At 37.7% G+C, this 15,679-nt stretch overlaps 1 protein-coding gene across 1 annotated transcript; it reads right to left on the bottom strand.

Annotated features, from left to right (window-relative positions):
* Positions 1-5,766: 5,766 nt before the first annotated feature.
* On the bottom strand, positions 5,767-14,810 carry LOC128227049 (prion-like-(Q/N-rich) domain-bearing protein 25). Its single transcript, XM_052937243.1, has 11 exons — positions 14,731-14,810; positions 14,507-14,602; positions 14,229-14,360; positions 12,413-12,544; positions 11,954-12,076; positions 8,476-8,601; positions 7,824-7,946; positions 7,065-7,199; positions 6,783-6,911; positions 6,311-6,442; positions 5,767-5,882 (listed from the first exon to the last, which is right to left on the bottom strand). The coding sequence occupies exons 1-11, from the start codon at positions 14,789-14,791 to the stop codon at positions 5,767-5,769; spliced, it is 1,305 nt and encodes a 434-aa protein (XP_052793203.1). The 5' UTR covers positions 14,792-14,810.
* Between the last annotated feature and the right edge of the window lie 869 nt (positions 14,811-15,679).

Raw genomic sequence — 15,679 nt, forward strand, 5'->3', positions numbered from 1 at the left:
AGAAAAATAATGATTTCAATGATATGAAAATCGCAAAAAAGTTTTTGAACGTTATATCATTTTAAAATCGTTTAATTGTGAATACTTAATATCAATTTAATCTTGAAATTGGTTTCTAATTAAAAACGTATTTAAAAGCCCTTTGATCAACAGTCAACGTTCACGGAATGACGCAAGCCACAATAATGCGCGTTTACGGAACTTCTTTTTACAGTTCATAAAACACATAAATTTTAATGATTTTCCCGTTTGGTTCTAAGTTTTATCAAGATATACTGAATTCTTCTTGCAGGTGTTTGTCTTATTTTGTATGTAATTGCTTGACCAGAGGGATGTTAGACCGACAAAAACCCCAGCTGTGACTTTGAAGTCCAGTTGTTCGATGTTTATTATTCAGTTTATTATTCAGTAATCATATAAAACATATAAAAAGCCTTTTGAGTGGCTCTTCATGGCTTAAAACGAAAATAAACACTTGGGTCAGTATTTTGTGACTTTTCACTGCATTGTAATGGCCGACAACAGTGCATATAAATTGCTATATCTTCACTTTAAAATGAGATATTGAAATACGTCTTGCCTTTATACTAAAATGTTAACAAAAGTGCAAGGTTTGTCCATGAGAGATCATTTAAAAAAACATATTACAAAGTTGATATAATCATAGTTCATATCTTAACAATTTAGTACAACAGCAAATGCACCAAACATGCTGTTGTCTGTTGTTACCACATTCTTGATAGCGTGTCCATGAATTCAACTTGGGTAGAACTTTGAGTCCTTTCATTATATACCTTAAGCATTTGATCACACCATCAACGTTTATTTAAAAAAAACGTTATCTGACCGTATTGTTTTGCTTGTATGATAGATGCACGTCATAATTCTACATAGCCAAGGCAAGTCACTTTGAAAACATTCCAAACATATAACAACACAAACTCAATCGAATCGATTTATTCTTTAAAGTAATTCTACAGCCAAGTGAGAAATGCGTTATCTTTCAAAAAGAACATAGTAACAATTAAAGATTGAGCCACTGACAGTATTGCAAATCTGTGCTGATGTATTGAAGGAACTTGGTTGTTGCGTTGTAGCTGATCTAATACAGGAGGATTCGAGTGTTTTCTTCTGCATTTAGGACCGCATATTCCTTAGTAACTACGAATCTCTGGAAAAAAGTATTTATGAACGTTTGTTATAGACATTTGATATTAAATATTTTATATCATCAAACATGCTTTGGCCAGAACATATTGATACAAATATGTGCACAATAAAATAATATACTGTATAAATGTATTAAAGCTGCAATCTCACAGATTTACCGTATTTACATATTTTTGTCTTGGAAAGAGAAAAAATACGTAAATATCTGCAAACGAATGATATAAAATTGCCGACAAAAGTTCAGATCGCAGATTTTCAAATTTCCGTTCGAAAATTAATGTTTTATGGCATAAACCGTTACTAGCTGTTAAAGAAAAATGCATAAAACATTAATTTTTTAACTTAATTACAAAAATCGTTTGTAATTATTGTTTTGTCAGCAGTCTTGCATCACTGTTTTTCATGGATTTTCGCAAAACAAATGGCTCGTTCCAAGACAAAAATATAAAAAAGTTGTTAAATCATTCAATCTGTGAGAGTGCAGCCTTTAAGTAAAATAATAGGGATAGTTAGAAATTCCGCAGCCTTGGCAATGTCGGTGAATACCCAGCTGGTTTTAAAATCAGTTCCCGGGAGCTAAATAAACACTTTCTCGAAAATGTATTCAAATAAAGCAAAACATGTGACACTTACACAGATATTTCAAAACAAAACGAGAAATTCAATTATTAATAAGAACTAACTTTTGCTGCAGGAGCCGTTCCAGGGTTCGCAGCCGTTCCCACAGACGCACAACATACTGGCCCTGTCGCATCTCACCATCCTTCCCACACACCGCTCGTTCAACATTGATTTGTGATTATTGACTATGAGCATGAGCAAGGACGACTACATAATTTTAGGAAGAGTATGCAGGATTTGTGATTATTGACTATGAGCATGAGCAAGGACGACTACATAATTTTAGGAAGAGTATGCAGGATTTGTGATTATTGACTATGAGCATGAGCAAGGAGGACTACATAATTTTAGGAAGAGTATGCAGGGAAGGTGATAATTGACTATGTGCATGAGCAAGGACGAATACATAATGGAAGCAAGAGTATGCAGGATAGATGAGTATTGAAACTGAGTATGTCAGAGAAAGGACGGCTACACACTGGTAGAATGAGTTTGTAGGATGGGTTCGTGTAGATTATGTTTATGGGCAAACGGCTTCTTACTAGTGAAGCACAGAACTAAAATTAATTACTTAATAATAAAACGGCATGCGGGCAAAGACATGCTTAATGTATAATAATAATAGTTACTGGTCATTTAAAAATGTAATACACCGCAAATATTTAATAGACACTTATTCCTTAGAACCCTCTGATTAATTTTAATATACTAAAACATGAACGTTGGTAAACTGACCAAGACAGAAACTCGACAATTATAAGATTATAAGTAATTATGCCATGATAGCACAGATTCACATATTCGGAATAACGTATTCATGCATCTTTCCCCAGACGGATCCACTGGGGGCTGCTGTAATGCAGGGAATACATGCACGGACGAACTGGCAGTGTGCACTGACGGGTTGTGTGTTTGCAGCATGAACTCCACTGCCATTAGTGGGTGGTGTATAGCAGGTAATATGGGAGTTAAGGCTGATTCACGAAAGTGGCATCTAGGAAGCTTGTGACTAAATAAATACTGAAGTATAAATACAATATGAATAGATTCTTCTTTATTTGTATTGACGTCCAACAAAACTCTCATTATATTATATTATATATATATTTCTCCCACCCCAGATAAGTAGATGCTAGAAATCCTTATCTTGCCCACGGGTAAAGATAAGAAGGGCCCGTATTGAACTATTTTTTAATGTCGTCACGTTATAACCTCCCTTGTAAATCGTCGTCTGTAGCACCTTCGAAACATTGTCTTGCGGCAATATTTAAAATCCAAATAAATCTTTTCTCGCTTCAATCGGCACCCTCAAAAAAAAATTCACGCTGCATTTAAGAACTTTATTTTGTTTAACTAAAGTGGGAGAAAACGCATCTTCCATGGCCGCTCGTGGAAATAGATGCATCCCAACGCTCGCGCGGGGTGTTCTGTGGAGACTCGATAAACCTCGTTTGTGCAAAACACCCTACGCTCGGGTGAGGATGCATTTATCGTACACGAGCGGTCACGGAAGATACTTATTATGTGTATTGTGTCGCTACACTCAGAACATATGATTGTATGTAAAAACTATTTCTAGATGGGTCGGTCGGAGGCTTCTGTGACGGCACGGGAAACGACATGTGTTCTAAGGACAAGTTTGCTGTGTGTATGGACGGAATGTGCATGTGCAATACAACGGACTCTGATCTGATCGGTGGCATGTGTAGAAAGAGTGAGACAGTTTTTCAAAGTCTTTATGATCAATATCATCCACACGGGAATGATAAAGAACTTATTTCAAATATATGTTAATGTTGATTTCTGTTCAAAAAGTATATTACACCACATGTTCCCTATGTTTTGACCCGTCGTGTCTCATATCCAGGAGGTGCGCTTGGTGGAAAGTGCGACATTTCTGGTAGCGTCTGCTCAGAGGACAAGTTTGCCATGTGTTCCAGTGGGATGTGTGACTGCCGGGAGGGATATACAGGAGTCGGTGGAAAGTGCATCCAGAGTAAGAATCACAGATATGTCTCAAACAGGTTATATAATTCATGAAAGAAACGCGTGTAAATAACTATGCTTTTGAACAAGCGAGAAATTAGAACATTACCCATGGTTGTCTCACATGCGAATGCGCCAAACGAAATAGTTCCTCCGCCGGGATCACGAGGGTCGTATATCACAATCGATTGTCGGCTAAGCCGCAGATTATTATCAGGTAGGCCGTGCTGTGTGTCAGGATGTCTCCCAAATCACGAGGTTCAAATGGTATAAATTATTATAGTTATTATTATTTTATTTATTATTATGATTATTATTATTATTATTATTATTATTATTATTATTATTAGACGGTTGGCCTGGTGGCATCTGTGACGGCGCGGGCGGGGGCGCTTGCTCCGGGGACAAGAACGCAGTCTGCATGAACGGAATGTGCATGTGTCCGGGAGGATACCTAATGGCCAATGGCATGTGTCTGAAAGGTGAGGCATTTACATCCAGTTTTCATATTTAGTTATTCAAATCCATATGGCCGTTTTATGACTACCTTTTATAATTAGTTTATTTTAGTTTCCGTGTTTTAAAACATTGCTTATACGTTTGGTTATCCAACTAAATGCTATCTCGTGGCAGTGGGAAGTCTCGGAGGCACTTGCATGAGTAACGCATGTCCAGGAGACAAAATGGCCACCTGCCAAAGCGGAATGTGCATGTGCAACTCGGATTCGACTGGAATCGCTGGAATGTGTGTGCCCAGTAAGTGTTTATAATTCATCAAATATTACTGACAAGTGTCCGCTGTTTTTTGTTTTACCATGGCAATATTTAGTTATGTTAATATTAAACAAATATCCGTATTTCACCGACCACCCGAGTGAATGATTCATAAGTTGCGCCGCATACTTTACAGACGGCGGGCCCGGGGGTGTGTGTGTGTCTGGCCAGTGTCCCGGGGACAGGCATGCTGTCTGCTCAAGCAACAATATGTGCGAGTGCGGACAAGGAACATCAATGATTGGCGGTTTCTGCAGACATGGTATCAAAGCTGTCGTATATTCAAGTTGAACCTGTTACGAGATTTTATTCATTTACCTATGTGGTTGTAATTTATGGTGCTTCAAGATGCCCATTTTACTTGTTGGTTTTTTGTTCAACCCGCGACAAAACGAGTTCTTTATGACCCCCTCTTACCCTTAAGCACGTTTATTTTACAGACGGCCGCCTAGGTGGGATATGCTTGAACGAGCGGTGTGTGGGAAGGATGGTGAGATGCGACAGGGCCAGTATGTTGTGCGTCTGTGGGAACGGCTGCGAACCCTGGAACGGCTCCTGCAGCAAAAGTTAGTTCTTATTAATAATTGAATTTCTCGTTTTGTTTTGAAATATCTGTGTAAGTGTCACATGTTTTGCTTTATTTGAATACATTTTCGAGAAAGTGTTTATTTAGCTCCAGGGAACTGATTTTACAACCAGCTGGGTATTCACCGACATTGCCAAGGCTGCGGAATTTCTAACTATCCCTATTATTTTACTTAAAGGCTGCACTCTCACTGATTGAATGATTTAACAACTTTTTTATATTTTTGTCTTGGAACGAGCCATTTGTTTTGCGAAAATCCATGAAAAACAGTGATGCAAGACTGCTGACAAAACAATAATTACAAACGATTTTTGTAATTTAGTTAAAAAATTAATGTTTTATGCATTTTTCTTTAACAGCTAGTAACGGTTTATGCCATAAAACATTAATTTTCGAACGGAAATTTGAAAATCTGCGATCTGAACTTTTGTCGGCAATTTTATATCATTCGTTTGCAGATATTTACGTATTTTTTCTCTTTCCAAGACAAAAAAATGTAAATACGGTAAATCTGTGAGATTGCAGCTTTAATACATTTATACAGTATATTATTTTATTGTGCACATATTTGTATCAATATGTTCTGGCCAAAGCGAGTTTGATGATATAAAATATTTAATATCAAATGTCTATAACAAACGTTCATAAATACTTTTTTCGCACTCGCACATATTGTTGCTTGAGCAGACAGCATGCCTGTCCCCGGGACACTGGCCAGACACACACACACCCCCGGGCCCGCCGTCTGTAAAGTATGCGGCGCAACTTATGAATCATTCACTCGGGTGGTCGGTGAAATACGAATATTTGTTTAATATTAACATAACTAAATATTGCCATGGTAAAACAAAAAACAGCGGACACTTGTCAGTAATATTTGATGAATTATAAACACTTACTGGGCACACACATTCCAGCGATTCCAGTCGAATCCGAGTTGCACATGCACATTCAGCTTTGGCAGGTGGCCATTTTGTCTCCTGGACATGCGTTACTCATGCAAGTGCCTCCGAGACTTCCCACTGCCACGAGATAGCATTTAGTTGGATAACCAAACGTATAAGCAATGTTTTAAAACACGGAAACTAAAATAAACTAATTATAAAAGGTAGTCATAAAACGGCCATATGGATTTGAATAACTAAATATGAAAACTGGATGTAAATGCCTCACCTTTCAGACACATGCCATTGGCCATTAGGTATCCTCCCGGACACATGCACATTCCGTTCATGCAGACTGCGTTCTTGTCCCCGGAGCAAGCGCCCCCGCCCGCGCCGTCACAGATGCCACCAGGCCAACCGTCTAATAATAATAATAATAATAATAATAATAATAATAATAATAATATTAATAAATAAAATAATAATAACTATAATAATTTATACCATTTGAACCTCGTGATTTGGGAGACATCCTGACACACAGCACGGCCTACCTGATAATAATCTGCGGCTTAGCCGACAATCGATTGTGATATACGACCCTCGTGATCCCGGCGGAGGAACTATTTCGTTTGGCGCATTCGCATGTGAGACAACCATGGGTAATGTTCTAATTTCTCGCTTGTTCAAAAGCATAGTTATTTACACGCGTTTCTTTCATGAATTATATAACCTGTTTGAGACATATCTGTGATTCTTACTCTGGATGCACTTTCCACCGACTCCTGTATATCCCTCCCGGCAGTCACACATCCCACTGGAACACATGGCAAACTTGTCCTCTGAGCAGACGCTACCAGAAATGTCGCACTTTCCACCAAGCGCACCTCCTGGATATGAGACACGACGGGTCAAAACATAGGGAACATGTGGTGTAATATACTTTTTGAACAGAAATCAACATTAACATATATTTGAAATAAGTTCTTTATCATTCCCGTGTGGATGATATTGATCACAAAGACTTTGAAAAACTGTCTCACTCTTTCTACACATGCCACCGATCAGATCAGAGTCCGGTGTATTGCACATGCACATTCCGTCCATACACACAGCAAACTTGTCCTTAGAACACATGTCGTTTCCCGTGCCGTCACAGAAGCCTCCGACCGACCCATCTAGAAATAGTTTTTACATACAATCATATGTTCTGAGTGTAGCGACACAATACACATAATAAGTATCTTCCGTGACCGCTCGTGTACGATAAATGCATCCTCACCCGAGCGTAGGGTGTTTTGCACAAACGAGGTTTATCGAGTCTCCACAGAACACCCCGCGCGAGCGTTGGGATGCATCTTTTTCCACGAGCGGCCATGGAAGATGCTTTTTCTCCCACTTTAGTTAAACAAAATAAAGTTCTTAAATGCAGCGTGAATTTTTTTTTTGAGGGTGCCGATTGAAGCGAGAAAAGATTTATTTGGATTTTAAATATTGCCGCAAGACAATGTTTCGAAGGTGCTACAGACGACGATTTACAAGGGAGGTTATAACGTGACGACATTAAAAAATAGTTCAATACGGGTCCTTTTTATCTTTACCCGTGGGCAAGATAAGGATTTCTAGCATCTACTTATCTGGGGTGGGAGAAATATATATATAATATAATATAATGAGAGTTTTGTTGGACGTCAATACAAATAAAGAAGAATCTATTCATATTGTATTTATACTTCAGTATTTATTTAGTCACAAGCTTCCTAGATGCCACTTTCGTGAATCAGCCTTAACTCCCATATTACCTGCTATACACCACCCACTAATGGCAGTGGAGTTCATGCTGCAAACACACAACCCGTCAGTGCACACTGCCAGTTCGTCCGTGCATGTATTCCCTGCATTACAGCAGCCCCCAGTGGATCCGTCTAGGGAAAGATGCATGAATACGTTATTCCGAATATGTGAATCTGTGCTATCATGGCATAATTACTTATAATCTTATAATTTTCGAGTCTCTGTCTTGGTCAGTTTACCAACGTTCATGTTTTAGTATATTAAATTTAATCAGAGGGTTCTAAGGAATAAGTGTCTATTAAATATTTGCGGTGTATTACATATTTAAATGACCAGTAACTATTATTATTATACATTAAGCATGTCTTTGCCCGCATGCCGTTTTATTATTAAGTAATTAATTTTAGTTCTGTGCTTCACTAGTAAGAAGCCGTTTGCCCATAAACATAATCTACACGAACCCATCCTACAAACTCATTCTACCAGTGTGTAGCCGTCCTTTCTCTGACATACTCAGTTTCAATACTCATCTATCCTGCATACTCTTGCTTCCATTATGTATTCGTCCTTGCTCATGCGCATAGTCAATTATCACCTTCCCTGCATACTCTTCCTAAAATTATGTAGTCGTCCTTGCTCATGCACATAGTCAATACTCACCTTCCCTGCATACTCCTCCAACCAGTGTAAAGTTCGTCTTGCACATGCACATACCACCCATACATTCCGAGTTCGTATCCCTGAGACACATCGACGAATCGTCACACAAACCGGGTGGTCCTCCTTCTAAACATAAAAGTTTCTATCAAAATAATAGATACTTATATACATACATGAGATAAGGACTTAAATAAATAGTGACTTCAGTAAAAAATAAAGTGTTAATCACACAATTATGACTATATAAAGGAAAAATATAAGTACTTTCTTTGTGGAACTGGCATTGAGACAAAGATTGAAACTATATCGCATTAAACGCTCATATAAGTGTGGCCTAAACGCTGATGTCAGTATGACCTAAACGCTCATGTTAGTATGGCCTAAACGCTGGTGTTAGTATGGCCGAAACGCTCATATAAGTATGGCCTAAACACTCATGTCAGTATGGCCTAAACGCTGATGTCAGTATGGCCTAAAAGCTCATGTTAGTATGACATAAACGCTCATATAAGTATGGCCTAAACGCTCATATAAGTATGGCCTAAACACTCATGTAAATAAGACATAAACGCTCATATCAGTATGACCTCAACGCTCATATTAGTATGGCCTAAACGATCATGTAAGTATGACCTAAACCCTCATGTCAGTATGGCCTAAACCCTCATGTCAGTATGGCCTAAACGCTCATATTAGTATGGCCTAAACGATCATGTAAGTATGACCTAAACCCTCATGTCAGTATGGCCTAAACGCTCATGTTAGTATGGCCTAAACGCTCATGTTAGTATGGCCTAAACGCTCATGTTAGTATGGCCTAAACGCTCATGTTAGTATGACATAAATGCTCATGTCAGTATGGCCTAAACGCTCATGTTAGTACGAATGGCCTAACGCAGTTTTAGTATGGCCTAAATGCAGTGTTGGTATGGCCTAAATGCAGTGTTGGTATGGCCTAAATGCAGTGTTAGTATGACCTAAATGCAGTGTTGGTATGGCCTAAATGCAGTGTTAGTATGACCTAAATGAAGTGTTGGTATGGCCTAAATGCAGTGTTGGTATGGCCTAAATGTAGTGTTAGTATGACCTAAATGAAGTGTAAGTATGACCTTAATGAAGTGTTGGTATGGCCTAAATGCAGTGTTGGTATGACCTAAATGAAGTGTTGGTATGGCCTAAATGAAGTGTTGGTATGGCCTAAATGCAGTGTTAGTATGACATAAATGCTCATGTCAGTATGGCCTAAATGAAGTGTTAGTATGACCTAAATGAAGTGTTGGTATGGCCTAAATGCAGTGTTGGTATGGCCTAAATGCAGTGTTGGTATGGCCTAAATGCAGTGTTAGTATAACCTAAATGAAGTGTTGGTATGGCCTAAATGCAGTGTTGGTATGACCTAAATGAAGTGTTGGTATGGCCTAAATGAAGTGTTGGTATGACCTAAATGCAGTATTGGTATGGCCTAAATGCAGTGTTGGTATGGCCTAAATATAGTGTTGGTATGGCCTAAATGCAGTGTAAGTATGACACAAATGCAGTGTTAATATGACCTAAACACTCATGTTAGTATGACCTAAACGCTCATGTTAGTATGGCCTAAACGCTCATGTTAGTACGAATGGCCTAATGCAGTGTTAGTATGGCCTAAATGCAGTGTTGATATGGCCTAAATGCAGTGTTGGTATGGCCTAAATGCAGTGTTGGTATGACCTAAAAGCAGTGTTAGTATGACCTAATTGCAGTGTTGGTATGACCTAAATGCAGTGTTAGTATGACCTAAATGCAGTGTTAGTATGACCTCAATACAGTGTTGGTATGACACAAATGCAGTGTTGGTATGGCCTATATGCAGTGTTGGTATGACCTCAATACAGTGTTGGTATGACACAAATGCAGTGTTGGTATGGCCTAAATGCAGTGTTAGTATGACCTAAATGCAGTGTTGGTATGACCTCAATACAGTGTTGGTATGACACAAATGCAGTGTTGGTATGGCCTAAACGCTTATGTAAGTAGTGCCTAAACGTTCATCTTAGTATGACACAAATGCGGTATCTGTGAAAACAATATCCTACCTATATATGAAGATGTTTTGTACCGATTTCCCTTTACACAAATGTGCTGTTAAGAGCTATGGTAAAAACTATTTTCGCATTGCCTTGGTCAAGGTATTTCAAAATGCTTAGTTCCCGATGAACTGTATGCAAAAAAAATTAACTGTGTTAAGTAAATGATATAGATGTATGTATAAAGCTTTTTTTATAATGTATACTTTTTCTTTACGCATCACAAACAAAGCTCTCCATATCGTTTAATATATGTACCCCAAATCATCTTTCTAATGTCATAATGTTTGAAGCAAATTTTAGTTAGTTTAAGGCTGCCAAAAAAAAACCTATTAACTACTTATAAAGACCATAGCTTCAAACTTCTATCTAGTTCTACACTGCATGCATTGAAAATTCATTACAGGGCTAAACAATTTGAATTTGAATTTCGACCATGTTTTCTAAATAATTAGCAATGGTGTCTTTCACTATTATTAGAAACAACCCATATAAATTCATCAGAAACTGCTCACACGATGACGTATGCCTACATTTCAGTAAATATGATGAGTCATTCAAAATTCTATAGAAGGATTTCATACAAATATGTACAGAAATCCAAATATGTACAACCTGTATCCAAATTGGGCGATTAGACAACCCTCAGTATCATTCATTGTTTTCTTTTAAATGAACAACATGAAGCTCACATAAGTGTAATATTCAAATCACATAATGAACGCATTTGGAGATGTACTGAAATGATATCAGTAAGAACTTAATGTTCACATCATGCACCCTCAAGTTATGGATGTATTGGAGCGCGCAGGAGCCTTAACGCAAACATAGTTTAGCTCAAGTTCAATTACCCAGAAACAAAGTCAATGCCACATTACAAAATGTCACACAATAATTAGACCTCAAAAAGGCTGTCGATTCGCATTCGCTTATAATATGCACAATTTTGTCAGATATTTAGATATATTTTACAGGCGATTGAAGCAAAAAAGAATTTCACTCGATAGTGCCTACTGTATAGACTTACGAAAAATTTGCATTTTCAACTCTGTCCAATATAATTCATATTTTGACTTTGCGAAGGCGACAAGTAAAAGACAATGAAAACTGCTTCAAATATGAAGACTCTGCTCAAACTAGTTCTATGAGGCCAGGCTTTCGTAACAATTGTGCAATTCTGTTTCGGGAATAAACATACCCTTACTAACGGTCATTTAAGACCCTTGTCTAAAACACCTTAAGCAGATAATTGATTTTGGCCTAACTTCGGCTTAGGAAAGATCACATTTACACATATTTTACAAATACCAAAATTCACAGATGTCATCCAATAAATCAAATTTAAGGTACAGAAACATGCTTAAACAAGTAATTGTGCCAATCTTTAATAAAACAAACTTATTTGCGCTTACTTTCAGTACACTGGCCATTGATTAGGTCAAATCCATCTTTACACATGCACATTCCATCCATACACTCCGCGTTCTCGTCCAAGGGACACAGATCGCCAACACATTGACCCATGGCCGATCCATCTGAAACAAGCAACTCCTTTCCAAATATTTATCTTACCACATTTATTGACATGAATACAAATATTACCTTAAAACGACAGGCAAGGGACGGCATAAAGTGACCTATTAATATGTAAATATGTATGAGCATAGCAATGCTATCACGGACACCCACTAATCCCTAACGTTGCGAAGGATTTGCCATATCAAAAATCGTAAAAAAAATCGTCAACGCGTTTGGATTATTATTTGGACTAGAATACCCACTTAATGTCAAATTCCCATTTAATATGTTATGGTAAATATGATAATGGTACAATGTACCTGGTTCAGAAAATAAAACCAAGTAAACCTCACCTAAGATACACATCCCATTGAATGGACTTGCGCCAGGTATGCATGTACTACAGCGCATGGTTGTCGTGTCACACATTGCGTTCTTGTCGGCGGTACAAGTTCCGTTCACGCACTGGCCTCCATAGGCACCATCTGAAACCAAATAAGGAATTTGATTAAACGATTATTTACTCTGCTATTGCGGCAAGCGCTTAAGGTTACTATAGCTGTAGGAAATGCCTTGATATAGTGATGGTTATAAAAGAGTATTAGAATCAGGCTTTGGAGGAATCATGAAATCAATTGCTACAGCAGCTCTCAAAATGTCGTGATTCTGTGTGATAAACAAACAAGGGTCAAATATACGTTTTTCATTCAGAATATATAAATATAAAACAAAATATTACTGAAAAATACTTTCACATATAAGACATCCAAAGCATGCTCGGAAAGTGTGGGTTTTTTCGCTGTCAAAAGGTATTAAAATAGAAAGTTCGACCACATACTTATTTTTACGAAAATTGACTGTCCTTCAACTTACTCCGATAAGTAATTATTGCATTCATAGTTTTCCAAGCTTTTTCCGAGTTTGATATATAAGTGTTTTTTGAATATTGGAAAATACATATTTGTGAGTACGTATCATTCACCTACAAACATCAGTACATGTATACAATTTCGTATCAACGTTATCGCAATCTGATTATTGTTTAGTATTTAAGGAAAGCTCGAAGAATAGTTCTCAAATATTGGAATGCGTTAAAAACGACCATCCTAGATAAAACTTCCAGGACGCTTTTCCTCTTGTTAAAAATTGTGAGTAATTTCACAAAAGTCGTAGAGCTCTATATCCAGTGTCTCTGGTTTGGACCTATTTTTGTTTCAGCACAGACATTCATTGTAAAGTAGTGAGCTTGCGCGTGGAAATGCGGTTGGCGAGGGATTCGAACATACCACCGTCGGTTTATTAGCTAGCTGTTTCTGGTATTATTATAAGTTTATGTGGTGTTTACACGTTTGTGTCACTAGTTCATTGTCGTTTGAGCCCTTGTAACGTACATCTTAACAGGGTTTGGTTTCGACTTCTGGACTTGTCCGTGTAGTTTCATTGTATTAACCTTTTAAAGGCTGTTAGTAAACCATCGTCGGCAACCACGGTACTTTCTTCCGTTACACTTCATACATAAGCATAGCGTGGAGTGTATCGGGGGTTATCCGACGATGTTTGTAAACATGCATTTTGTCAGGTCCACAATGCTTGAACGATACAACACTAGAACATAAAACATTAACCATACGCTTTTAGTACTTAATCACGAGGCACCATGTACAATCCTTTGTTAATATACACATGGCGTATACACACACATGATACATATCATTCATTATTATTGATTTATGATTTTCCTACATGAACATACCATATTTCGTAAACTTCCGTTCAATCTCAAGAGTACTAGTTTGCAACGTAAGAAAAGAGATTTAGGCTAAGCTTCTGATGTTGTAAGAACAGAAATCAGCGAAGACACAAACCAGTAGAAGTTTTTTGTGTTCCATAAGTTATACAGATGATTTTTACTCGTCATAATTGCTTCCGGTTCCGCTCCTTATTGCACGAGCATTTTTCCAACATGTCAAAAAAGATATTCTCCATAACTCGTACTTCGCGGCAGTAGTTGCAGTAACTGTGACTACACGTTACATCCCCGAACTTCATCTAGTTTACAACACATATTATTAAACGGTGTTTATGTGTATCATAATTTCCCGACAGCTCAATCATCATTAATAACAGTGTCAATATCCCGGTATGTATGACAGACGAGATAATTCCTACCTTTCCAACAATATTGGTCGAACATTGAAGAACCAGCTGCGCACGTACAACGTCCGTCGGCAGAACATTCTGAGTTCGGATCCTTATTTGCGCATTGAAGGTTCGTCGCGCAATCGTCGAACAGGGCAGACGCTGAAATCAAAACACATGATGATGATGATGATCAGGGGATACATATTTTTATAATTCAACCACATTTTGTCTTTTTAACTTATTCGCATGTCATTTTCATGAAGTATTGACCGAATTGAAAAAGAAAGAATCGAGCTTCTACTTACCGGGACAGGTATCACATAAACATGTGGGCGTCGTTCCCGGAATACATGTTAAGTCAGGTACGCAGGACCCCGATACCTGGCAATCCTCTTTGAACCCTGGAAAGACAGGTCTGTGTCATTGTTCTAAAATAATGTATAGAGTGAAATTAATATGGAGTTGAAGTTTTAAGAGCCGGAGTTGCAATGAAAGAACTAATGAGATTTGTTAACAATAAATGTCTTACCTCCTTGCGATAAGGCAAGCGAGAAAAAGTAAACACACAAAATGAAAGAAAGCCTTAACATTTTAGACGTTAGTTTAACTCCCAACCTCTAACTCCCAACCTCTATAACTGAAGTAATCTACTCATTATATTCAAAACCGGAAAGCGAAAGAATAAATCAGCTATTGGTTAATAAAATGTTCGACAAGGCCTTTAGCCATCGGGATCTTAATAGTAGTGTTTTAAGAAAGTACGTGTTATAAATGGTTAGATACTAGTTTAATTGATATAATTTGTTTTTCAATATATTGAAAAACAAATTATATCAATTAAAATCATATATATATATATATATATATAGCTTTTAAAGTGATCACTTGATCGTATCATCATTTTAATCAAATAGTCGCTCTTCCTTTTGTGGGAGGAACTAGTACTCGGAGGAATCAGGATTGTCCGCCGGCTTGGTGACCACATACCAGACTCGCATGCTCCCAGATCATTGTATTGCTTAATAATCTATTGGACATTATATTTTCTGCCTTATAATGTTTGCAACGGGGCGATTTCTATTGCGTTAAATGAATTGACATCCAATCGTTTGATAAATCTAAGCGCAATAAAACTGAACGCGCAAAAAAGTATTATGGGTAAAAGGCATAGTTTCCCGCCAGTTTTCCGCCACCAATTAGGAGCATTACAATCACAATGAGGCAGCTAAACAAAAGCAACAACGCAGCTGACTTGTCAAGGGCGTAGCCAGCGTTACGCAATTACGCATGTGCTTAACATCATTTCGAAAAATGAAAAACTAAATCTGGCCAAAAATGGTACCAAGGTCGAGGGCTAAGGTAAAACTTGATACCAAAATAAAAGGAAGATCAGCCAAAGTAAACGTTGCTTCTCTGTGCTAGTTAGATTTCTGAGCCGAAATCAATCGCTTGGTAACTACAAAGTCGGCAGTCTCGAA

Source organism: Mya arenaria, chromosome 3 (genome assembly GCF_026914265.1).
Source record: "Mya arenaria isolate MELC-2E11 chromosome 3, ASM2691426v1".
NCBI lineage: Eukaryota > Metazoa > Mollusca > Bivalvia > Myida > Myidae > Mya > Mya arenaria.

What these genes read in the sequence shown, in the direction of transcription:
- LOC128227049 (XM_052937243.1), bottom strand. Translation starts at nt 14,791, where the DNA reads ATGTTAAGGCTTTCTTTCATTTTGTGTGTTTACTTTTTCTCGCTTGCC. An exon ending in CAATGGCCAGTGTACTGAAA is followed by an intron (nt 8,602 to 11,953) that starts GTAAGCGCAAAT and finishes TTTTATGTTTAG; the next exon opens with AAGGAGGACCACCCGGTTTG. An exon ending in TAGTGGGTGGTGTATAGCAG is followed by an intron (nt 7,200 to 7,823) that starts GTAATATGGGAG and finishes AACTATTTCTAG; the next exon opens with ATGGGTCGGTCGGAGGCTTC.